This window comes from Schistocerca piceifrons, chromosome 3 (genome assembly GCF_021461385.2).
Source record: "Schistocerca piceifrons isolate TAMUIC-IGC-003096 chromosome 3, iqSchPice1.1, whole genome shotgun sequence".
In the NCBI taxonomy this organism is placed as follows: Eukaryota; Metazoa; Arthropoda; class Insecta; order Orthoptera; family Acrididae; genus Schistocerca; species Schistocerca piceifrons.
Genome location: NC_060140.1, coordinates 327876819 through 327904027, shown reverse-complemented (window position 1 = coordinate 327904027; position 27209 = coordinate 327876819). Strand labels below are relative to the sequence as shown.

Sequence of the window (27209 nt, the reverse complement as noted above, 5' to 3'; positions counted from 1 at the left end):
TCCAAAGTGTTTTGCTATCATATTCAGATTCATCCGATTCTGAACATCTGCTAACTTCATATTTTGTAGAAGTGTCAAACTAGTGTGCTGTTACCAGGTGATGTATAGGGCTGAGTACAATTATTTTGAGCTTCTGCTGAAGACTCAACACTGCTACAATGTAAGACCATTCATAAACACTATCACTCCTAGTATCTCCATCATCTTTCAACCCACACAAATGCAGTAACGTGACAATTACCTCCCTGAAAATGTTAAATTCATACTGAGAAAAACCACAGAATGCCTAGTCAAAATCTAGAATAAGAGCCCACAGTAACAAACGTAAATGCACATGAACCATGTAACTGGAACACTGAAAGTCTAAGGGAAAGAACAGTGCAGAAATTATTCTCTGCTTGTTGGCACGTCTGGAACCTGCAGGTTCCTGTGACTCAGCAGGCTTAAACTTGTCCTCTGCAGTGAGGGGGCAGGTGGAATGGGACATGTAAACACATCAACCCACAGATCACACACAAAATGCATCCACAGCACTGGGAAACAGCAAAGGATGGCAAGTTCACTTGTCCACAGAAGTCAAAATGTTAACAATATTCCTTGGCACATGGATGATTGCCAAGAACAGGCCCCTGGTTTCCACAATATTGCACCAAAATTTTGGAAGAAAGACATAATTTATAGTTGTGCGAGTCCCACCTTCAGTCTATACACTCGAGTAAAATCAACTCAAAAGTTTAAAATAAAGTAGAAAATTTCCTATATTCAAAGTATGCCTTTGTTTTAATGTGAACTTTATTATTTCTTTAGTTACAACATTATAAAACACATTACCACATTTGTGGATAATTGCAAATACCTCTCCTACTGCACTTAGCTCCATAGTCTATATAATTTGTTGCAAGAGCAATTACACTATTCAGCTCCTTTATAGGCTTCATGCTCTCTGTCATTCTTTCCGCTCTTTCAATAGCAACATTTTGGCGAAAGTCAACTCCCTCTTGAAAAAGAACAGTTTTCTCTACAAAATGTTCTTTCTTCCTTTGTATAGGTAATCCTAATGCATTATGAGTTACACACATTACCAGTAATTCATGCTCTCCAACTTATTCCTTAAATTTAATTTAGTCGTGCCTTGATCGTATGCAACAGCACCTTGCACCATACTATAAACTCTTCATCACCAGACCTAAAGTTCCACCAGCACATCCGACTATTTGGAAGCTGGTGGTAAAAATAATTGTCACTAAACAATGGGTCATTCCATGTCAGTTCAACCAGGGGCTCCAGCTCAGTCTCAGATTTGACTGAAAGTCAGTACCCTAATTCTACCATGTGCGGAACACTCATGTACGAAGTATTAGTTTCCCCTGCCAATTAGTTCCAGAATTATGACTTGTGAAAGAAGGTGGCATGACCCAGAAATTGCAACCCGCATCTGGCAATCTACCTTCAGACCCAACTTCAGGTCTTAATAACTTTGGAACTATTCCACACAGTCCAGTGAAGTTTTTACAACCCAGTAACATCCACTTAGAGAACACACTCTATGAATCAAAACACCAACAACATATTTCTGAGGGAAGATAAAAAATTCCAAAGTGTGATTAAAAAATGTAATACGTTAAAAGGTACATATTGTAGGTGCCCTCTATGCCAAATATAATTCACTCGAAAAAGATATGAATTTTTTGTGGTAAGTTTAAAGTGGCCTAAACACACACAGAACTCATCATGCCCATATCAGTCACAAAAACTGAATTACATACACACAAAAATTTGAAAAATTACCTGAAAAAAACACGGATTTTCTAAGTGTGGTAGCACAAAAGGGACAAATGGTACCCAAGCCAAATTTCACACACTGCATAAGTAGACCATACTGATATATATCTCAAAATTTCACCATGTTATTGCAAGACATTTGTGTACAATGGAAGTTGACAGAGGTATTTGGTGATGTGGCGATTGTACCACAACAGAATTTTGTGAAAACATATCGTAAACTGTTCTGCCTCTTCTTATCCTCTCCCACAACTGTAATCACTAAGCAACAACATGCAGATTAACACAACCTATCAGTGTTTACTGCACCTTAACAGCTAAAAACCAGTCAATTGTGCTTTGAACAGAAGTTCTCCCACACTTTTATCTACTGTACTCTGTACATTGAGTGGCAAATTGTACTGTCTTCCTGACACTGGTAGGAACTGGAACTGTCATAAGAATATGTTAAAAATGAATCCAACACCTGTATGCCAAACATGGCCAATGAAATGATCTTGCTGGTGCCATGAAGTTCACAAATACATCACCTTCTGCTTCACAGCACTCTGCAACACATCCTAAGTAGCCTACCATTTGTCATCCTAAACAGCAATAACATAGCAACCTGGTTGTATGTTGCTGCTTTTGATTCTGAATCCTGTGTCAGACACACTGTGAAGACACATGTTGTGCATGAACCTATAGTTATAACCGGACAATCTGCTCACCTGCACAGTGTCAGAGTTCTCTGGAGAGAAGTGATGATGGCTCCTTGTGCCTGCAACAGTTTTAATGTGTTCTAGTCTGCTTTTTAGCCACTCTTTGACTGATTTCACCTCATCTTTCGAAACAGAATGATTGTATGAGAGAGATATTTTTCTGTACCCATGTAAATAATTGAAGAGGTGTTGGAATGTGACCTCCTATAGGGTGCTGCAGACTAGCTCGTGATGCCATGCGCTTAATGGTAGCACCAATACCATCACATACATTTTTACCGTGACTTGTTGTGAAAAAATTCCATTCTGCATGTATCTGAAAATCATGGTAATGCATGCATAAATTTTTGAGATTTTTACAGTTTTTGTACTGACTAGCTGCCCCATCACTGAAGTATTTTGCAAAATGTATGTGAGGCAGCTAGTTTTTCACATATGCCATGACAGTGCGAATGTTGGCATGAACTGCAATGGCATCATGAATTAAATAGTCACTAAAAAACGCACAGGTTCATGACAGACACATCACCTGATTCACCTCTATAGTAAATCACAAATGGCTGGAGAGTTGCTTGACTGTTGTCCCAATAATATCCTTGGATGGCATCTTGAACTATAAATTCATAATTTTCAGAAAAGTCTAGTATTTACTATAATTTCATCTTGTTTCAAATTATCCTTACAAAACTGGAGATATGCTGATTGTGCTGTTGCTGTGAAGCTGTGTGTGGTCAGTTTGTCTGGTTTTTGACAACACATTTCAACAAAATTTTCCACTGTACTTGCTTTGTTTCAAGACTTGTGAGATCCATGTGTGCCCATTGTTTATAAGAAACAAGTTCAGCGTCATCCATAAGGAGTTCACCATACAGTTTGTTATTCGTGTGTTCTGCAAGAACATCAGCTTAGCATTTTGATGGATCTCACATACACAAACATTGTGTGTGCCCCTTGCACTTACAGGCACAACCAATTTTGGCCGAAGATTGAAAAAAGATGATAAACCTACTTTGGCATTGGGATACTTTTCCTTGAATTCTACATACAGTTCTGATATGTTGCATAGCAACAGTCTCTTTTGCATCTGTACAAGTACATTTCCCATTTTCACCGACAGTCTTTTTTTCCAGGCATTATTCGGCAGTAGTCATTATTTTCATAAGACTGACACTAGCACCTTTATTTCTGAACTGAATTGCTTATCCTGAGCCTGCTGAAGTTGAAGCACTCCTTGGGTTGCTTTTATTTTCCTAGCTTCCTTTTCCATGTATGTAGAAACATTGTTTGCAGTGTAGTCAGTAGACCAGCTAGAAGGTGCAAGGGTAAGAATAGCCACTTTTTTCTGGCGTGCGGATATGACGCATTTTTCTTTCAAATGATGCACAATTTTGTCCAAATCAGAGGATTTCTGGCATGATTTCTGTTCCTTTGGAGCACATAGTTCTTCCTCTTCCACCATTAGCGTCAGCTATTTTGTGTTTTAATTCCATTTGAGCTTCTTGTAGTTTTCTTCTACCATAGCTAGACCTGTCTCTTTTCCCAACTTTGTGTGTCTTCATGGGAGACAAACCAAGAGCAGTCTCTGAAGTATTTAACTGCTCAACCACTTTGGATGTAGGTGGCTGATACTCTTCGTCACTGTCATGTAAATTATCAGAATAGTCTTCATTTTTTTAGCACTGTAACACACCTGGAACATAACTTTTGTCCTGGTTTCATGTTAAGTCCCATGCACTGAGTCACTTTCAACACTGATTTTATATCCATTTCTCTGAGGCTACACTTAACTGTCTTTATAGGAAAGAATACTTATCCAGAAACACTTTCATATGATGATAACAAACACTAAAGTTTCCTGGAACTGTACTACTTCTGCCCACAGGATGTATCCCGGATCTCCATAGCAACATATCTTGGTCCGATTCATCCAGATGATACAGTACAAAGTGAATGCCACATTTTGTTCCATATGTTGTTTTATGACATTCAGATGCTTGTGCTCTACCAAGACTGCTACTTGTTTGAACAAATGCACCACTAGTACACTCTTCTGCCTCCATACTGACTTTCCACAACAGCACTGACCAGTCTGAACTAGAATCTTAAAAATATGAGTACCCTGTAATTGTTGCTTGTTTCCTTTGTTGTTCCTGCCTAACAATGACCCATTATGTCCCTGAAAACTACAATTGTTTAACTTTGTTGCCTGATGGTTCCCAACAATTGCTGCAGCTTTATCTGAAGCAAGCTGTCTGCATCATCACTATTACTCGCTAAATCGTGTTAAAAGAAACGCAACCAAATATATCTCTGTCAACTTTTATTGGAAACAAATGCCTTGCAATAACAAGTTTAAATTTTGCCACATACTATATTATGGTCTACTTATGCAGTGTTTGAAATTTGCCTTGGATATCACTTGTCCCTCTTGTGCTACCACACTTCGAAAATCCATGTTTTTCAGGTAATTTTTCAAATTTTTGTATTTTGTGTGCAGGTAACACTGTTCATGTGACATATGGGAAAGATGAGACATTAAGCTTACCACAAAAATTATAGGCCCTATTTGGCACAGAGGGCACCTACAATATGTACCTTTTAACGTATTACATTTTTTAATCACACTTTGGAATTTTTTATTTTCCTCAGAAATATGTTGTTGGTGTTTTGATTCATAGTGTGTGTTCTCTATGTGAATGTTACTGGTTTGTAAAAATTTCACTGGACTGTGCGAAATAGTTCCAAAGTTATTAAGACCTAAAGTTGGGTCTTAAGGTAGATTGCCAGATGTGGGTTGCAAATTCTGGGTCCCGCCACCTTCTTTCCAAAGCCGTAATTCTGAACTAATTGGCAGGGGAACTTAAAATTTTGTACATGAGTGTTCCACACTTGGTAGCATTGGTGTGCTAAATTCCAGCCAAATCTGAGCCAAATCTGAGACCATCAGCTGGAACATTGTCTCAAATTGGTTGAATTGATATGGAATGAACCCAGATATTTACCTAAGAGGTTGAGAAACATATCCAACCACTACCACTAAGACACAGATGTTTAATTAAGCCTCTAGCACGACATTCCACCACAAGACCACAAAATCCAATAAGTGGAACTCATTAAATACCACAAATGCTGAACAATGCCGCACATTTTACCACACCATTAGAGGATATGAAGTACATTATGGCCTCAGAGTTAATGCAAATGTTCTTTTTCTTACCTTTACATCCAACTATCTCTCCAGTCAAGGTTGTTCATGTCCTTTTGGACTATTTCTGAACAAAAACTTACATTTTTGATTACAAAATCAAGAAGTTGCCTAATTTTAAGGTAAGTTATTGAAACTCCTGTTGAGATATTTTAAAGACTCCACAGAAAAAAAACTTTTGTTACTATATATTTAAGGTCCTTTCACTTGGTTCCCAAAAATGTGTATCTCATTTATAATTATCACTTTTGTACATGAAAGCTTTATCCACTTACAAAACAAACACATAATGGTTTGTTCCTAGATCTGCAAAATTTGTGAACTTTCCACGATGAGACCCCTATAACATTTAGAATTGGAGGATGATGTTAATATGTATATACTAAATAATTACGTCAAAGACAACTGGACTTATGTATTCTGTACTGGCAGTAAATGAGTAACTTTGTTACACATTAGACACTTTTCTTACAGCCTTGGATCCATTGTGCAGTTTGTGAACTGCAGGCCACTGGGAATAAGAGTGCACTTAACAGGCTCAGCTGCAGTTAGTAACTATTTATGTAGTGAAACGTAGGAAGTGAACATAACAAATCACGCATCAGATGGCTGGACAAGATGGTAGAATCAATGAATATATACCAATATATACAAAAACCAGTAACCAACTTTATAATCAACAACAGCAAGATCAAAAATCATCAATCTCGCACTGTCCATGTCAGAAAAAAAGTAGTACATTTTATCAGATGTATCATACTGTTGTGCCAAATGGTCGAACGATGAATAAATGAGTAAATAAATTATATTAGGGTGCAATGGCCCACAGTAGAAAGAAGTTAATTATTAAAGTTGCACAGTATACACTTTTATTTCTGTTAATACTAATGAATACTTGCAAAATTGCATGTATAATCAGATTGTTATCTTTACTATTTTCCACAATACACACACACACACACACACACACACACACACACACACACACACTTTTGCTTGCAGCCTCTCTGATGAGAGAGAATTTAGTTTTTAATTTCAGGATTTAAAGTGATTCTACGTGTTCAATGAAATCTGCAGAAGTAAAACTATACCGAGAAATCACATTTCTCTGCAGCATACTTCACCTCCATATAAAAGACTGTGTGTTAAAATGCATAGATGGCAGAAATGGTTTCTAATAAGGTGATTCCAACTGTGTTGTTACATACATCAAAAACTATTTTATATGTGATCGATAAATCAAAGTTCTGCACAAACTGATTCTGCAAAACTTTTTGGAAATGAATGCCAAAACATGTACTACAACAAAATTTAACTTCCTGAACTTTGTTGTAAGAATCAATCTGGATAACATAAAATAGGACTGCATGAAAGGCGTTCAACAGTTGATTCACCATCAACGCTGTGAAAAGAAAATTCAAGTTCTTTTACTTGCACTTCCCATCTCGTGCCACACGTACAAAACGGCTGAATTGAGGCGTGATTGATGACTAAATGGATTCCACCTACGAAGTAGACAAATTAACGCAACCCATAAATCGCAAAACATAGGGAAGAAATTTAAACTAGAGCAAACGTTAAGACCCTGTGACAAGCAGAAATCGCGTGACATCATTACCATATTTTACTGCAGTTGAGCTACTCGTCAGCATACACAAATCTTCAAAACGACTGGTGTAGCACACTTAATAATCGTGCAACACGAAGTTCATTACCTTTAGGAACTGTTTGCGTAATATGTTACGTTTAGTCTAACGATTTTTTTGTGTCTGAAAACATAATACAACTTCATAGGCATCAATTAATCCACGAAGAAGAAATACAATTTTGGAATGCCGGAACCTCTTTGAAAGCTGCAGATTTCCTCTAAGTCACTAGCGATAATTTAAACAATTCTAAAAACGAGTAAACGACGCAAACTACACAACAAAGTACCTTTCAAAACTTGCTTCCCACACTGGAATACGGTGGTTCACTACCAATGCATTTACGTTCTACTGACTAAGTTGGATAGAGGGTACACTGCAGTTAAGTAAGGCTTAAATAACCGAAATAATGAAAAAAAAACTTATCGTCACTAAACGTTTCTTGCTATCATGTTATCCAAATAATCTTTGCAGCAATATGAAGCAAGGTGCTGATCAATAGTACTCCCTGTTATTACAAATGAATTGTTCATGCAGTTTAATTGTTTACTGTGGCACATATCAATCAGGGGAAAGCGTAAAAACACCGGAGATCATTACCTAAGAATCAGTTAACGTCTTTCCTACTTTTAACTTAGGAAATACTCCTAAATTCCTACCTCTTTCTACTCGGGTAAAATGGCCGAAAACCAAGGATGTTACACCAAAGACTGTGTTCTGCGAACTATGAATTGAACACTCGACTTCAACTTTTAAGTTCCGTAATAATGCGAAGCTGTAGATGCTGCCAAAATACTGAAACATTTAGCAATCGTTTAATTTTCTGCATCCATTTAATTAGATAACAGTGCAAATATCGACTCAGCTTTCAATACGAATGCAGATTCTGGATTATTCTTTCTCGATAGATTTTTTTTCCGCTTGCGTTTATCGAAATTCTCGACGATGACGAAACGTATATCCTACTGACTTTTCCACACATTTCAATTCACATCGATTATTAGCGGCTTTCTGAGAAGTTTGAAAGGTTGCTCATAAAAAGAAGAGACGACATAGTCTGTCCCACTCAGTTCCACGAGAATTAAAAACGACAACAAACGTGAATGGCGCTATTGTTGCTACTAAATATTATCAATAGCATCACCAAACAATGTTGGAATAAACCAGTAATTAGTGCAATATTAGAATGGTGTGTTTGCATTAACTTCATGATCTATCAAATTGTGAAACATAAACTTTGAACAATAAAAAGTAATGGAGTGAAAACGAAATTAATGGTGTAATTTCAAATAAGGACATTCATGCGTGATCTTATTCGAAGCATCCTTGTCGCGGCCCGATTAAGGTAAAAGAGGGAAAGAATCTTAATATACAATTTTATCACCGGTTCTACATCTTTTCATACTCTTATAACATCACACATAATACGTCAAGGTAAATAAGTGTTTCAGTCATCGGTGTTGTTTACTGCCTTTTTTAGGTGAATTAGGTACATATCTTTGCCGATAGTGCTGTTGCGCTAAACGAGAAGAATACAAATGGGAATGCTAGCTACTTGTGTAAATTTCATGGACGCTCGGAGCGTTGGAAGGTAGATATTTTCCATTGACAGATAGGCATGAGTGCTTCATCGAAAAATGTTGTCGTTGTGGTTTGACAACTTTGTTGTATATTATGACAATTTATCCATGTACTACGTTGTAAGTGTAATTATGTCATTCATGGCACTTTTTCTGGCGTGGTGGTACAGTTACTACAATAATGGAACAGAACTAACTTCTGACCAAGCTCTGATGGTAAGTACATAGTAAAGAGCAGCCGTTCCCTTTACATGTGTGTAAGCAGGTGAGGACTGGGTGTCGTGAACTGTGTAACGACAATGATTTTTAAAAAGAAAACGTCCCATTTCAGAGCGAAAATATCCAATGTGAAGGCGCCATATCTAAGAGCGGACTGCTAAAGAAAATAAAATTGGCTCGTCAGGAGGCAATTGAACAAGAATTGGCAGCAGGACTCACAGACCAGCAGCTCCAGCAAGAGAAAGAGTAACTAACCAAAAAAATAATAAAAAATTTAACAGAATGCATTTTAGATGTCTGTGTGAAAGACCTAAAGAGTATAACCGTATTTAATTAATGTGTTTCACTTTTGAGAATACAGAAACTTTTGTTTTTAGAGTTTTTATTTGTCTATACACTTCTCCCAGCAGGAAAGACAAAATTAAAATATATACAGTATGCAAGATTTGGAATCAAAAATCACCTTTCTAAAGGCTATATTTGCACTGTTAAATGTTTTCATGTTCCCTTACATTTCACATCCTAAGTTGAAAACAAGTTTCAGAGTGGTGGTGCTCAGATGTATGGTATATGTGGCTAGTGCTCAGGATTTTGTCCTATGCACATGTTAATGCAACAAAAAGTAAAGCTCTGCCACATGTTGTAATAGTTCTCAGATTCTGAATACCCAAATTACTATTTATTGCAGCGAAAAAGAGAGAGAGAGAGAGCAGATCATCACCTTGCGGTAAACTCTGGGGTATATTACATTGCTAATGCTTATGTTAGAGTTTCTGCGTATTGGGATTTTCTTCAAACAAATATTGATGTGCTCTGGTTGTCTTAATTGGCTTACTGTGTTTTTAGCGTATTGCATCTCTTCGTGGAACACAGTTGATGCCCATTTGTTTAAATATATAATCTTCACAAGAGGATTAGAAGTAGTGATCTATAAAACTATCTTCCAGTATCACTGACAATCATTTGTTTTAGAACATGTACTGAGCTCAAATATAATTCTGTGCCTCCTACTTGCCAGCTAACTTGGATTCCAAAAACATTGGTCATGTGAAACCCAATTCGCACTTTTCCCATATAACATCCAGAAATCCATGCAGCATGGTAACAAGTTAGACATAGTATACCTTGATTTCCAAACAGAATAGGAGACAATGCTCACATAAACACATATTAACAAACATTATCTACTAAATTTGTGAGAGTAGATTGAACATGTCTAGGCTATTGAGGACACAGCATATTATCTTGGATGAAGGATCATTGACATATATATTTATTTAAACATGAAATCATGATATGGGGTACAAGTTATAGCAATACGTTGCTGTAGGATCATAAACCTTTCTGTTAGATAAATTTTTAAATATACATTCACTCTAAAGGACAGAATGTAAATACGTATACATCACAATGATTCTAAGCAGCGATCTGTATTTTAAAATACAAAGTCAACATGAGCAATATTATTATTTTTATTTATTTATTTATTTAACCTTCTTCACATTCATGGTTAATACACTTTGGGTGGAATTAAAATTACAGGAGACACATATTTAGTCTACATAAATTCAGCAACAGAATAAAAGCTGGAGCATTACATCGGTAACATTCTTCCCGAAAGAGTTTCGACTGAACAAGGCAGGCTAATTTTTTGTAGAGCAAGCTGCCTATGTACCTCACACTGTCATGGCATTTACCCGGTGTCTGATGTTTCAGATGAATGTTACCATCACGACAGTGTGATCACACACATTATTACTTGTTTTAAGAGGTTGTTTTCATAAAGCCAGTGTAAGAACCTTTCACAACTGTCAACTATCTCAGCGCTCATCTCATCTTCTCAGCCTTTTCCCACATCATGTGGGGTTGGCGTTGCTTTGCTGGGTCCTCCTCTTCCACAAGTGCCTATCCAGTGCTTCTTCTTCGAGCCATCCTTTCTACCGTAGGTCCGCTGCTACCTTGTCTTTCTATCTCAGTTTCGGTATTCCTCTTCTGCTTGATCCTTCAACACCATAGCCTACTTTCTTGGATCTTTTTCCCTATGGGCCCCACTTTCACTGTTCCCCCATGTTCCCCTGATGTACTCATTCCGTAGTCTATCCTTTCGTGTCACTGCACTCATCCACCTTAACATTCTCATTTCTGCCACTTCCATCTCTTTCTCTTGGGCTTTTGTAATTGGCCAAGTTTCTGCGCTATACAGCATCGCAGGCCTCGCCACAAACTTGTGAAGCTTTCCTTTCATTCTGCATAAACCTTCTTATCAAACAGTACTCCGCTCAGTTTCCTCCAGTTCATCCATCCACTATTCATCCTGTGTTGTATTTCGGCCTCCAGTCCACCATCACTTCGCATTTAAGAGTCTAGGTATTTAAATTTCTTGACCAGCATCAGTTATTCTCCTTTCAGGTTAATATATAGATCTTTGGCACCCTTTGTACACATATACTCTGTTTTCACCCTGCTAATTCTCATTCCCCTTTCCTCTAGAGCTTTTCTCCACTGTTCAAGCTTGTCTTGAAATGCCTCCTGGGTGGGTTCACAGATTACAACATCATCGGCAAACATCATCCTCCAAGGTGCCTCTTTTTTCACATCTTTGACTAGTACATCCATGACGAGGTCAAAGAGATATGGCCTGAGAGCAGACCTCTGATGTAGTCCTAATCTCACTGGAAATACATTTGTTGCACCTGCACTGCTCCTGACTTGTGTCATTGCACCTTCATACATGTCTTCTACCACCCTGATATATTATTCTGGCAGGCATTTACTTCTCAGACATTTCCATATCTCTTGCCTCGGCACTCTGTCATATGCCCTCTCAAGATCGATAAAGGCCATATGCATTTTGGCTTGTACTTCTCTGTGCCTCTCCATCAGTTACCTTAGTGCAAATATTGTGTCGGTTGTTCCTTTTCCTGGCATAAATCCAAACTGTTCTTCACATACTTCAATTTCTAGATGCAACCTCTTCTCAATTATCCTTTCCCAGATCTTCATTGTGTAGGACATCAGTTTAATCCCTGTCTAATTGCCATAGTTTTGGATATCTCCTTTCCCCTTATTTATGGGAACCAGTATACTGCTTCTCCATGCATGTGGCATTCTTTCTCCTTTCCAGATCTTCTGCATTAGATCCCAGAGAATATCAGTTCCCTGTTCTCCCAGACTTTTCGATGCTTCTATTGGGATTTGGTGTGCCCCTAGGGCCTTCCCATTTTTCATTTTCTTCATCGTGTGTTTGACTTCTTCTCTACTTATACTTTGTGTCATTCCTTCATTTATATCACTATCCTCATACTTCTCTCATACATTTTCCTCACTCAGTTGCCTTTCAAAGCACTCCCACCACCTATTCAGGATTTTCTCTAGGTCGTGTAATACTACACCTGATTCATCCTCATTGATTTTATGTCCTTGGTTGCCTTATCTCTTGCTTTAGCAATCCGTAAGAGCTGCCTGCCATCCTGTCTTCTTTCCAGCTCTTCCATTGCCTCAGCCTTTGCTTTTACCACTGTTCTTTTTGCTTTCTTTTTTGCAGTCTTGTAGGCTTCCCTATCCTCCTGTCTTCCTGTTAAGTCCCATTGTGGTCCCCCCCCCCCCCCCCCCCCCCCTGCACCCTCACTTTTATCACTTTCTGAACCTCCTCATTCCACCACCATGCCTCCTCATCTTCTGGTGCTCCCTTTCCTGTTGTTACACCCAGCACATCTTTTCCAGCTTTTGTAATTACATTGCTATAATAACTCCACCACTCCTGTACATCCTCTGGTAATTTCACTTCTCTTAATACTGTTTCCTTGAATTTTTCTTACAACACTTCTTTCAGTTTCCACCACTTTATTCTTTGTTCTCCTCGCTTGATGCATTTACATTTTGTCCCCACTACCATTTCATAATCGGCCTCTACGAGTTTGTGATGCACAACCACACTTTCACTGTATATAACCGTGGTATTCTTTATTTCCTTTATGTGTTTCCTTCTGGACAACAAGTAATCTAACTGACTTTTATGGTTTCCACTTCTGCACATTATAAGTTGTTCTCTTGTACAACTGAAGTAGGTATTGGCGATCATTAGGTCAAAAGATACAGCGTATTCTGCAGTCTTGTGCCCTGCTGCATTTCTTTCTCCATAACTCCATCCACCATGAATTCTATCTTCTCCACTCCTCATCTCACCAACATGTCCCAATTATTACCCTTTCATTGTATGGTGTTTCCATTGTTACTCCATCTAGGATTTTCCAAAATTTGTCCTTCTCTTCCTCCGAACACACTGTCTGGGGTGTATACACACGTAGAACTGTGATGACGTCTCCTCCGATAGTAAGTTTTATGCTCATGATTATGTCATTGATTCTGTCCACTACACAGACTTCCTGTTTTAGATCTTTATCCACAATAATCCCTACTCCATTTCTGGACTCTTTGTCTGCACTGCTATAGAACAACTTGTATCCTTCTGCCAATAGTTTGGCTTTGTCACCCTTCTGCCTGGTCTCTTGTAAGCACAGGATATTTACCTTCCTTTTTTGCACCATGTCTACAATCTCTCGACTCTTTCCCTTCAATGTTCCTATGTTTAACGTTACGACTCTGATTTTGCACTTCATTCCTTCTTTCGCACCCTAGTGTTTTGTTGGATTCTTCACAAAATGTCTCTCCCGGAGATCCGATTGGGAGATTATCACTCCAGAACATTTACTTTGAGAAGTATCCACTGTTATTGTGGTTTTGGCACTTTTTTTTTTTCCCCCTGGCTGTATGCCCTTCCTGACGCCAACCCTCCTCCTTTATCCGGGCTCGGGACCGGCAACAACAGTTAACGAGCTACTCAATCCACTCATTACCTGTTGCAGGCAGAGTTATGTCAGCTCTCATCTGCTGTGGATAAATGTTACAAGAGAGTATGTTTGTAACACTGGCAAATAACACAGTTATTGTGAGATTAGGTGTTGTTGTTGTAGATCATTGATAAAGAGAAGGAAGAGGAGAGGACCTAAGGTTGAGGGACTCTTGATGTAATTGGTATTATATATGATTAGCTCATTTTTTCCATCATGTGTTATTATTTCTACTAGTTGCCCTCTGTTTGATAGATATGACTGAAACCACTCATTACAGTCTTTTCTTATACTTTAATCCTCCAGTTCACTTAAGAGCAGTGTGTGTCTGATTAGGTCAAACACCTTTATCATATCAATGAAAAGCCCAGAAGCATAATGTTTTTCATTACATGCATGTTTTATGTGGTAAGTAAATGAAAATAGCCTCATTAATGGATTTATTTAGAAAAACAGCACTATTGTGCTGCTAGTAGGGAGCTATTTTAAAGAAAGGACATTACTTGGGTATATACAATTATTTCTATTATTTTGGACACAAGTTGGGAGGAGGGATATAGGTCGGTAGTTCTTGAACTCATGCTTGTCCCAGTTCTCTTGTAATAGAACTATCTTGGAGGTTTAGAGTGATTGAGGGATAATGCCAGTGTCCATGGAGTGGTTGATTATGTTGCAAAGTGGTTGTATTACTTCATCATCAACCTATTTCATTGCATAATTAGGTAAACCACCTAGGCCAGATGAGAGGGAATTTTTCATACCCCCAATAATTAAGAGTACCTCCTTCAAAGTTGCAGGTACTATAAAAAGTGATTTGTCAGATCTTTTACACCTTGACACTTTGGAGAAAGAGATTTTGTTGGTGGAGAGCGACTAACTGAAAGACTGCTAGCAATTTCAGGAAAGTGGTGAACAGATTACAAATACGAGGCACATCCAGAAAGTAAGTTTCCCTATTTTTTTAAAAAAACAGACAACATAGTTATATGAAAAACTTTATTGGCAACGGGTACAGCAATGTTTTATGTATTTTTCGACATAATTACGAAAAGAGTTGAGCCTCTTGTCATAGTGTAGGAGCAACTTCTGTATTCCTGTGTCGTAGAAGTCTGCCACCTGTGACAGGAATCAGCATGTGGCAGTTGTCTTAGCTCTTCGCCTTTGTTAAAACACTGACCAGATGACAGGAATTCCTTGAGGTGCAAGAAAAGAAGGAAATCACTAGAAGCAAGATCAGGATTGTATGCTGGATATCAAACAGCTCCAAGCTGAACTTCTGCAAAACAACTGCTGTGCTCCGAGCCATTTGGAAATGAGAATTGTCATGGAGCAGCACTACAACTGCAGTTAGCATTCCACGCCCCTTGTTCTGAATGGCACCTCGCAGTTTTCACATTGTTTCACAGTAACGGTCTGCGTTCACTATATCACCTCCGGGTGGGAAGTGAATGAGCAGAACGCCCTTATTGTCCCAAAGTACGGTGCAAACCCATATTCTGCACCAATGCACTCTCTTTGAATTTCACCTTGAGCAGAGATCCACTGTGATGCCAGTGCATTGACTGCCACTTGGTTTGAAATGTTAAGTAAGAAATCCACATCTCACCACCATGGCAGTCCTGTCTAGGAGCTCATCGCCATCATCGTGATACTGCTGCAGAAGTGTCTGTGCTGCTCCAAAGTTTTTTGTTTTGTGCTCAGGTGTCAGGTCTTAAGGCACACAATTTCTTGAACAGCAGGTGCGTAGTGACAATTTCATGCAACAAAGATCATGATATCTGCTGAAAATAGCTGCTGAGCTTCGTAATCATGAAGCGACAGTTTCCCAGGATGCGCTGCCACACCAGCTCAACCAGGTGATTATTGATCAGGAACTCACTCTTCATCATGGACACTTTGACGACCTTCGGAAAAAAGCGTACACCACTGACCCACCACCTGTTTGCTCATGATATTCTGCCCATAGATCTGGCAGAGCTGACAATGAATTTCAATGGGCACTATATTTTGCGCATTAAGGAACTGTATCACTGACCGAACCTCGCAGGTGACGGGAAAACAAATAACACACACCATTTCGGGCAGTGCATCTGTGTTGCAAAGTTTTTCTGACCATACATGTTATTAGACTCATTTATGTAGGCTTTATTTGCTAATTGTTTTGCTTTAGATATTACTTTATGCAGGTCCTTCTTGTTAAATATGAAATAACTGTGGAAATTTGGATCATCTGTTTTTATACTTCGCTTATAGAGGGACCTCTTGGTTTTACATGACATTCTTATACTTGCTGTGATCCACCTATTATTACTTTTCCTTGCTGGATGTTGTACAGTGATTTGTTTTACTGGAAATGCTGGCCCAGTACATTAAGGAATAGTGAAGTTTTCTTATCTACATTATCTTCCTTGCAAGTAACATCCCAGGATGGGATTGAATTAGATTTTTAAACATGCCCATATTTCTATGGTTTTTGGTCTGTCTTCTGTAGATGTAATAGGGTGGTGACTTGTCTTCCATTTGTCATAAACTAAGCCGTAACAAGATACCCTATAAAGTGAGGTGGTGCAGTGGTTAGTATGCTGGACTCGCATTCAGAAGGACGATGCTTCAAATGTGCATCCAGCCATCTAGATTTGGGTTTTCTGTGATTTTCCTAAATTGCTCCAGGCAAATGCCGCGATGATTCCTTTGAAAGGACATGGCCTTTCCCATCCTTGACACAATCCAAGCTTGTTATCTGTCTCTAATGACCTCCATGTCAACGGGATGTTAAACTCAAACTTCTTTCCTTCCTTCCTCTCAAGATACCCTACTGGACCAGTCCAGAAATGGGAGAGATTCTAGGTCCAGGAATACTGCATCTATACAACTGCGTGAATGACATGTTATTGTAGTGAGATCCTGTACTGTATTTTGGATATTGAAGATTACCAGAAGATTAATGACATGACTCACTGTACCTGAAATGTTACCAAAATTTATTTTAAAATCACCACACAATGTTCTCTCCTTATCTTTGGACTTGTAAAAATACATGACACATTCAAGTCTGTTCAGAAACTGGGATATGTTGCTGTCAGGAGAATGGTAAATGCAGACTATTATTATGTTAGCCTGTTTGATTTCTGCAGCACAATGCTCAAAATGTTTCTCGATATTCAGGTGGTCAGTTTTGTTGCATTTGTTAAATACTGTACCCTCTTTAACAATCATTATACAGTCCCCCCCTTCCCTGCTGTTAAGTCTGCAGAAACTGTTACCAGCTGTACAATTCAGAAAGTTGAAGAATGACATGTTTTGACTTTTGAGCCAGTGCTCTGTGAAACAGGTGATGTCAAACTTGATAGTGCTGTCTGACAGGTAGACTTCAACTTCTACCTGTTTGTTATTTATTGGTTGGATAGTTTGATAATATATTATAATGAAAGCTGAGTCTGAGATCTGGGGGGGGGGGGTGTCCAAATTCCATAGGAATTGGTCCAATCTACTGGTTTCCATGTGTAGGAGCACCCATGACAGTAATAAATTTTATTTCTGCTTTCATTAATGAGATAAATCTCATCAAGAGCCCTGCTTATGTAAGAAGCTAGTATCCTACTGCCACATTTGTTGAGATGCATACTGTGCTGTGGGGAATCCTTCTTGTCATAAATGCTAGTAACATAACTTCAGGTATGTCCCAGGGAAATGTTCTGGAATCCTTGCTGCTCATGTTGTGTGTCATTGAACTTACAGAATGTTACTAGTAACCTCAGACTTTTTGCAGATGATGCGGTTACCTATGGGGTAATACCAGTGAGAAGCTGTCCAAATATTCAGACTTTGATAAGATTTCAAAGCAGTGCAAAACTGACAACTTGCTTTAAAGATTTAGAATTGTAAAATTCTGCACAAAATGCAAAAACCTATTATCATACAATGATAATACGAACGAGTTACTACTGAAATTGGTCAACATACACAGGTATTTTTAGCATATTGTTCGTGACACCCCCTCCTACCACTATAAAAAAATAATTGCGCCCACACAATTTTTTCCGCTAATTTTCCTCCAGTGACTGGGCTATGAGAAAGTGTAAATGTTTTAATTGTCTGTTTGTTCTCAGCTGTTCCTATTTGCATGTAGGTGCTTCGAAGCAGTTCACAATTGTGTGTAGTTCTTCAGGTGTAAGAACTGTATAAATATTGTAGTCTCCATATTGTATCTGTTATCCGGGTATGCCTTACCAATATTTTTGAGCAGTTTGTGGTTTGATGAAAAAATTGTCCATGTAACTGGTATCTATGTCTTTCCTTCATCTTTGCCATATGTGATGGTAACTTATACGCAATAAAATATTATCGTGCCATAAAACCGTCCTATTGCTCCCAGCACATCTTCCATCCTTCTAACTCAACAAACTCACACTATATTGTCTAGTTCTCCTTATAATCACCGAATACTTTCACTCACCTATTTGGCACATCATTTACCATTTCCTAACATCATCCCAATGGAACATAAAAATCCCCTTCTCTGAATCCCCCCCCCCCCAGCCTTTCACATTGACCTTCAACAACTCAGTTCATGCAGGGTCCTAGCCCTCACAAACTTGATACTGCTGAAACACCACTTCACAGCACAGACATCCGTGAACCACCTCTGTTCGCTCCACGAGATACTGTAACTGTGCAGTCGCCACTACATCACAACATCTCTGATATAGAAACCCTTGCACTCCAACACCGGGAGGTGGATTCCAGACACCATCTCCATAAATTGTACAACCTGTTGACGTCCTACTCATGCCTTGAGACACCACTATCCATCAACACCCATCCTTCTCACAGTGAACACCCTCAACAACTCCTCAAAGCATACAGATCCTGGCTAGCTGACCTCGTCAGTTTGCCACATCTTCCGAAACTCCCTCTCAGCACCCCACAAAACCCAGAATTGAAGCAAACCCAAAACACTGTTGTTAACCTCTCCACCGAAAATGTCAGTCCCGCAGAAGTTACAGTCCTATCCAAAGACCTAACCTCCATTCCCACTCCCAAATTTAACCACATTGGATTTGTCCAAGACATGCTCTCCTTCTCCCAAACCCTACAGTGGAAACGCCCTTTTTATTCCCATCAGTCCCTCCAACCAAAGTCAACAGTGAACCCCACCTCACCCAGTCTATACCACCATTCAACCATGACCCTTCCCCCACTCCCTACCACCCCATAATCAGCTTACAGGAATTTATTACTTGTAACTTGGCCTCGCCATCCTTTCCCAGCCATACACAATCTGAAAACAGACACAGACCTAATCATCCTCACTGTAAACAACAGCTCCACCACCGTTGTGATGAGACGCAGTGACTGCCTGATGGAAGGCCTCTGCCAACTGTCTGTTTCCAATCCCCACTGAAATCCATAGGCCCTTACCAGAACCTCTCATCTGAGCCAGTCTCTTTCCTCACATTTGGCGTCATCACATCCTTTCTATGCTTCATGGATGGGGTCTTCGGGGCCCTCTGCCGATCTTTATCAGAAATTTTCTGTCGTATCGTACCTTCCGCGTGCAAGTCACGGCCTCCCATAGTTCCTCCCGAGTCCAGGAGAACGGGGTACCATAAGGATCTGTCCTCAGTGTCTGCCTGTTTTTAATTGCAATAAATGGGCTCGCTGCAGCGGTGGGAAATTCTGTCTCCGCTTCCCTGTATGCTGACGACTTCTGCCTTTACTATAGCTCTATTGGCATTGCAGCTGCTGAACGTCAGCTACAGGGCACAATCTGCAAGGCGCAGTTTTGGGCTGTAGCGCATGGTTTTCAGTTTTCGGCTGCCAAGACCCACGTTATGCATTTCTGCCGGCGCCGAACGGTCCATCCAGAGCCGCAGCTTTATATTGACGGCGAACCTCTTGCTGCGGTGGAGACCCACAGGTTTTTGAGTGTACTTTTTGATGCCCGGTTGACTTGGTTGCCTCATATTCGGCAGCTTAAACAGGCGTGTTGGCGGCATCTAAATGCTCTGCGATGCTTGAGCCACACCAGCTGGAGCACTGACCGATCTACCCTGTTACGGCTCTACCAGGCATTAATCCAGTCTCATCTGGATTATGGGAGCCTGGCTTATGGCTCAGCATCCCTGTCTGCGTTGTGGGTGCTGGACCTACTCTTACACAGCGGAATACGACTTGCCACTGGTGCCTTCCGGACCAGCCCTGTGGACAGCATACTAGGGGAGGCAGGTGTCCCTCCCCTGTGGTTACGGCGCCACCGTTTGCTGGCCGCTTATGCTGCCCATGTTTTTAGCTTGCCCGGGCATCCAAACTATCGTCTCCTGTTCCCGCAGTCAGTCGTCCATCTGCCAGAATGTCTGCCCCGGTCAGGTTGTATGATCACGGTCCGCGTCAAAGAGCTTCTCTCCGGGCTTAGGGTTTTCACTGTTCCACCTCCTTTCCGGGCCACTTTGCATACACCCCCATGGTGTGTTCCTCGCCCTTGCCTTCGGCTCGACTTGGCACAGGGCCCAAAGGACTCGGTCCCTCCAGAGGCCTTCCGCCACCGCTTTTATTGCATCCTGGCCACGTGTCAGGGCTCTGGCATTGTTTACACTGACGGTTTGATGGTTGCTGGTCGTGTTGGTTATGCGCTAACTCTAGGGGACCATTCCGAACTACGTTCCTTGCCAGATGGCTGCAGCGTTTACACTGCTGAGCTGGTCGCCATCTTTCGTACCCTAGAGTATATCCACTCCTGCTCAGGTGAGTCCTTCGTTATCTGTAGCGATTCCCTGAGCGGTTTACGAGCTCTCGACCAGTGTTTCCCTCGTTCTCGTCTGGTGATGGCTATCCATGAGTCCCTGCATACTCTTGCCCGTTGCGGCCGCTCTGTGGTCTTTGTGTGGACCCCCGGTCATGTCGGTATCCCGGGCAATGAACATGTTGACCGCCTGGCGAAAGAGGCCACCAGTAAACCATCTCTGGATGTTGGCCTCCCAGAGACTGATTTGCGAGCAGTCTTTGCGCTATGGGACGATGAATGGCGCGAACTGACAACACGTAATAAGCTCCGTGCTGTCAAGGACACGATAGCTGTGTGGTGGTCATCCCTGCGAGCCACTCGCAGGGACTCAGTAGTCCTTTGCCGGCTCCGCATTGGCCACTCCCGGCTGACACACAGTTATTTACTGCGCTGGGAGGACCCTCCTCTATGTCGCTGCGGGGCGGCTTTGACAGTGGCCCACATTTTGTTGGCCTGCCCCCTTTTAGCTGTGGTCAGGCAGACATTTGCGCTGCCTGATACGCTCCCTGCCCTTTTATCTGATGACCCTGCTATGGCTGGCTTAGTTTTACGTTTTATTCGCACAGGGGGTTTTTATTGTTTAATCTGAGTGTTTGTTATGTTCTTTTGTGTTGATTCTGGCCATTGGCCTACGATTTTAATCTGAGTTTTTAATGCGTTTCTCGGTAATTTTTTGTTTCTATGGTCGGCCAACCACCGTCACACTCTGTGTGATTTTAGTTCATCGTGTCTGGTCTTTGTCTCAGTTTCTCTTGTTCTGTGTCGTCTGTGATCTATTCTGTTACTCGTTTTTATTCTCTGTTGGTGTTTTTAGTATTTGGAAAAAGGGACCGATGACCGTAGCAGTCTGGTCCCTTTAATCCCACAAACCAACCAATCTTTCCTCACCCCATCAACTACCTGCACACCCACCTTCTATATGCTCCCCGAAAATCCACAAACCTGACAGTCCTGGACACCCCTTTGCTGCTAGCTATTCTGCTTCCACTGAAAGAATTTCTGCTCTTGTTAACCGACACCTCCAACCAATTGTCCAAAACCAAGCCTCCCACATCAAAGACGCTAAGCATTTCCTTCGCAGACTTTCCATCATCCCCATCCCTTTATCCCCTGGACCCCTACTCATCACTGTTGGTGCCACCTCCCTATACACCAACATCCCTCATGTCCACAACCTTGCCACTATCAAACATCTCTCCCAACATCCTTCACACTGTAAACCCACCACCTCTTTCCTTATACACCTTACAAACTATCTCCTGACCCACAACTACTTTTCCTTTGAAGGGAAGGTTTACAAACAAATCTGCAGCAAAGCCGTGTGCACATGCATGGCACACTCCTAAGCCAACCTGTTCAAGGGCCATCTAGAGGAAATCTACTTAGCCTCCCAACTCCTATTCTGGTTCAGTTTCTTTAATCATATCACCATGATATGGACTCAGAGCCAAGACACCCAGTCTGCATACATTCCTTCCCGACTTCAACACATTTTCTCCCATCAACTTCAACTGGTCCTCCTCTAACCTGGACGTTGACCCCCACCCCTCTGTTGCCTCCATCCACACCTCTGTCCACGTTAGTAATTACAATTCAACAGCTGCCATCCCTTCCACAACAAAAAATCCCTCCCACACATCCCAGCCACTCATGGACAACGTATCTGTAGTGACAAGAACTCCCGTGCCCAGTATGCTGAGGACCTCACTAATACCTTCACAGACAGGCAAAACCTCCCAAACCTAGTCCACAAGCAGATTTCCCATGCTGCATCCTCACTCAACCCCGATCCTCCCGCCACCCCCAAGAATAATCTACAAAGGAACACACGTCCCCTCATCACCTAACATCAACCTGGAATGGAATAACAGAACCACAACTTTCACCAGGGCCTTATCTCTAATCCTGCCCTGAAATAAGGTATATCCTACCTAAGATCCTTCCCACCCTTCCTAGAGTGGCAATCCATCACCCACCCAACATACACAACATGTTAGTCCCCTATGCCACTCCCAATCCCAGAAGCTTGCCATACGCCCCTGTGGCAGACAAAGGTTCAAGAAATGCCAAATCCACCCACCCAGCACCCCTACTTCAGTCTTGTCACAGGCTTATCCTGTGCTCTCAGTGGCTGGGCCACCTGTGAAAGCAGCCATGTCATACACCATTTCTACTATAAACACTGCACAGCCTTTTATGTTGGTATGACTACCAACTAGCTGTCCACCAGACTGAATAGCCACCGCCAAACTGTTGTCAAGAAAAAAGTGACCACAAAGACACACTGCATGTAACTGGGCACAACATGCTCAATTTAAATGGCTGATTCACAATCTTAATCGCCTGGAACCACCACCAGTTTCTGTACACTACATAGTTAGGAATTATCCTTACAACACATCCTCTCCTCCTTTAATTTCTGGCTTCAATGTCGGGTAACCCACTATTCCTGCAGCCTCTACCCAACAATTTCCCTTTCCTCTGACCTGTCACTCTCCAATTCATGTCCCCACATCACATTCAGCATATGCCACTTGCCACCAGCTACTACAATCAAGCCAGCCCATATACCTGCATTCCATCCCTCTCACATTGCTAGCTAGCAAACTGGCTGGCCTCCTCCAAGCTGCTAGCCACTCATCACCAGTCTGACTCCCTGTCTCGTGTCTCCCACTCACTCTCCCAGCCCATCTGAAACTACCCCCTCCCTGCCCCCCTTACAGTCACCAGTCCACCTGCAGAACTTGTGAAAGGATAACTCCAAAAATGTAGCAAGTTTTCTTTCTTTTGTGTCTGCCCGCCGTCTGTTGAGTGGTCTCCTTCAGTCATAAAGTATTTACATTCTACAACTACTTTTGTACAACATTTAAACTGGTATCTAAATACTATTGTTTTCATCACTTCATTTTCTAGAATCCAGAAGTCTTTTCTGCTGAGTCTACCATGATATTTTAAAGGGCAGCTCACTCCACCTTTACTTCTTATGTGGTGACTTGATGTTGAGCCAACTGGTCTTAAATTGGGCCTTAATACTCTGTGATGTCCATTTCACTTTGAACATAGTGGTCATGATTTGTTAAGGTTACTTACCAGATTGTCAGGTTATGGTATAACAATAATACACTAGTGTTGGATTGTTGGTGCATCTGTGTAGTACTTGAGTATTCTGGTAGTTATGATAGGATATTGGTCATAAAAAAGTCATTCTCAGCACACTGGCCAAGAACCATTAATCCATTGAGACTGCAGTTTGCTACCCACTTACCAATCTTATGACTATTGAACATTCAGAACAACAAGTGTGTGATAGAAGAAGGAAGAAAAAACAGAAGAAGAAAATGCCATTGGCTTGATATTGTGTAACTAGAATTTCAGCTTGTCAGTATGTTAGCTAGGGCTGTGATTTTCTAAGCTTTTCACTTCAGCACAAGCAGCAGGAGACAGTCTCAAGCTAAAAAATTACAAGACTGTCATGGACAGGAGTATACTAGAATTTATTTGTGGCCTATACACTGATGTAGCTGTTATGAGCTGAAGCTAAAGTAGTTTCTCCTCCTCCACCCACATACACAATAGGCATTTCAGGATTTGCTGAAGTTGATTCACAGATATAGATTTAGCCATGCCTTATTCACATCTGGCTTGTACATCTGCATGGTGTATTCTATTACCTATTGGGATGCACTGTGTTGGGGTTGAAGACCTACATTTGTCTCTGGCACAGTTATATGTGCCACATCAGTTATGATATTAATTTGTCAAAAATTCTTGTGAGTCATTTTGTAACTGGTGCAAGAGATTTTCATTTTTCTGATTGTAGTAGTTCACAGACTCTTGTCAGTGTTTAGAATTGTTACTCATTTTGTAGTATGACAAACACTAATGTCAAACAGTATAGGTTGAGCCATGTGTTACATTTTGACTCTTTGCTCCTACAAATTAAATCGTCACTTGGAATATATTGGAATTTTTGGAAAATCGTGGTTTGCACATGGCTGTGTTGTCACTTTATATTAAACAACCAGTTTTGGTTATAAATAGACTATTCTCAGGTATTATGCGACATCACAATCAGACGTATGACAAACCATAAATATTAACAAGCATCATGTCATAAATGAAAGTTTTAATTCAGCTATGAAAATGGAACACGTAAGGCCTACAGTGGAGGAGTGGTGAAGCACATAGCCATTTCACATCGTTAAGTTAGTTTCAGTTCCATGGATCCTTTGCACTAAATATTAGAATGATGTGGAACGAGTCATTTCAAATTATTTTTCACATATGGCTACATGCTGATCACTTAAAAAAAAAAACTAGATATTCATTAGTAATTCCTACTCACCACCTTTTACACATTACAATAACAGGAAATTAATGCCTCCATGTAGAAATTTTTTCAATTTGGTTTCAAATTTTACTTTGCTGGCTGTTAGACATTTTATAGCACTGAGTAAGTGATCAAAAATTTTGGTTGCAGCATTATGCACCCCCCCCCCCCCCTTTTTTGTACTATAGCCAACATTAATGTGGCAAAATGAATGTCATTTTTTCTTCTGCCATATGTATATTGTTATCTGTTTTGAACTACAGTGGATTATTTACAACAAACTTCATGAGGGAATAAATATACTGTGAAACAGTAATCAGAACTCCATAAACAGATCGCAGGTGAGCACCACATATTGTTCTTAACAGCACATTTCTGAGCAATGGAGACTTTCTTCCTTAAAGATGAATTACCTCAGAATGTTACTCCACATGATGTTATTGAATGAAAATATGTGATCTTACGAATTTGTCTGTCCCCAAGAATTGCAGTGATTCTAAGTGTGAATGTTACTAAATTAAGTTGTTTCAGGAGCTCTGGACAGCTGTTGACTTATCTACAGCTGTACAAAATAGTTAGGAAATTAATTTGCTGACTGAAAATTCCTTGACATCAGCTGTATTAGGTACAAATCTAGTACCCAGTAGTGACATACGAATTGTGTGACCATTATCCGAAGTGGTTGAAGGCAGCAACTATTGATAAGCGAGCAATCCAGGTTGAAATCCCAGTCCAGCACAAATTTTCATACGTTACTGTTGGGTAGTATACTGACTTAGCAAATGTCATGGGATAGTGGTGCACAGATTGGACAGGTGTTTTATGTGCACACCACAGTCACATGTGCCAGCTGCAGTTGTGTAGGAAATCTTACATTAGATTTAGTTTTCATTCTGTAGATCTAAAAATGAGATGATTCTCATGGGTGTAGAACATGTCAGAAAGTTGTTGTTGTTGTCGTCTTCAGTCCAGAGACTAGTTTGATGCAACTCTCCGTGCTACTCTATCCTGTGCAAGCTTCTTCATCTCCCAGTACCTACTGAAACCTACATCCTTCTGAATCTTCTCAGTGTATTCATCTCGTGGGCTCCCTCTAAGATTTTTACCCTCCACACTGCCCTCCAATACTATATTGCTGATCCCTTGATGTCTCAGAAGATGTCCTACCAACTGATCCGTTCTTCTAGTCACATTGTGCCACAAATTTCTCTTCTCTGTAATTCTATTCAATACCTCCTTATTAGTTATGTGATCTACCCATCTAATCTTCAGCATTCTTCTGTAACACCACATTTCGAAAGCTTCTATTCTCTTCTTGTCCAAACTATTTATCGTCCATGTTTCACTTCCTTACATGGCTACACTCCATACAAGTACTTTTCAGAAATGACTCCCTGACACTTAAATCTATACTCAGTGTTAACACTCCATACAAATACTTTCAGAAATGACTCCCTGACACTTAAATCTATACTCAGTGTTAACAAATTTCTCTTCTTCAGAAACGCTTTCCTTGCCATTGCCAGTCTACATTTTATATCCTCTTTACTTCGACCATCATTAGTTATTTTGATCCCCAAATAGCAAAACTCATCTTCTACTTTAATTGTCTCATTTCCTAATCTAATTCCCTCAGCATCACCTGACTTAATTTGGTTTCAGTCCACTATTCTCGTTTTGCTTTTGTTGATGTTCATCTTATATCCTCCTTTCAAGACACTGTCCATTCCATTCAGCTGCTCTTCAAGGTCCTTTGCTGTCTCTGATAGAATTATAACATCATCGGAGAACCTCAAAGTTTTTATTTCTTCTCCATGGATTTTAATTCCTACTCCAAATTTTTCTTTTGTTTCCTTTACTGCGTGCTCGATATACAGATTGAATAAAATCGGGGATAGACTACAACCCTGTCTCACTCCCTTCCCAACCACTGCTTCCCTTTCATGTCCCCCGACTCATAACTGCCTGGTTTCTATACAAATTGTAAAAAGCCTTTCGCTCCCTGTATTTTACCCCTGCCACCTTCAGAATTTGAAAAAGAATATTCCAGTCAACATTGTCAAAAGCTTTCTCTAAGTCAACAAATGTTAGAAACATAGGTTTGCCTTTCCT

At 40.5% G+C, this 27209-nt stretch overlaps 1 protein-coding gene across 1 annotated transcript in view; it reads left to right on the top strand.

Annotated features, from left to right (window-relative positions):
* Window positions 1-8793: 8793 nt before the first annotated feature.
* LOC124790086 overlaps window positions 8794-27209 on the top strand; it is a 61040-nt gene continuing 42624 nt past the window's right edge. Inside the window, exons 1-2 of the mRNA XM_047257652.1 lie at window positions 8794-9130; window positions 9246-9379. Of these exons, the coding sequence (XP_047113608.1) occupies window positions 8972-9130; window positions 9246-9379 (293 nt within the window). The 5' untranslated portion in view covers window positions 8794-8971. The remainder of the gene's footprint in view (window positions 9131-9245; window positions 9380-27209) is intronic.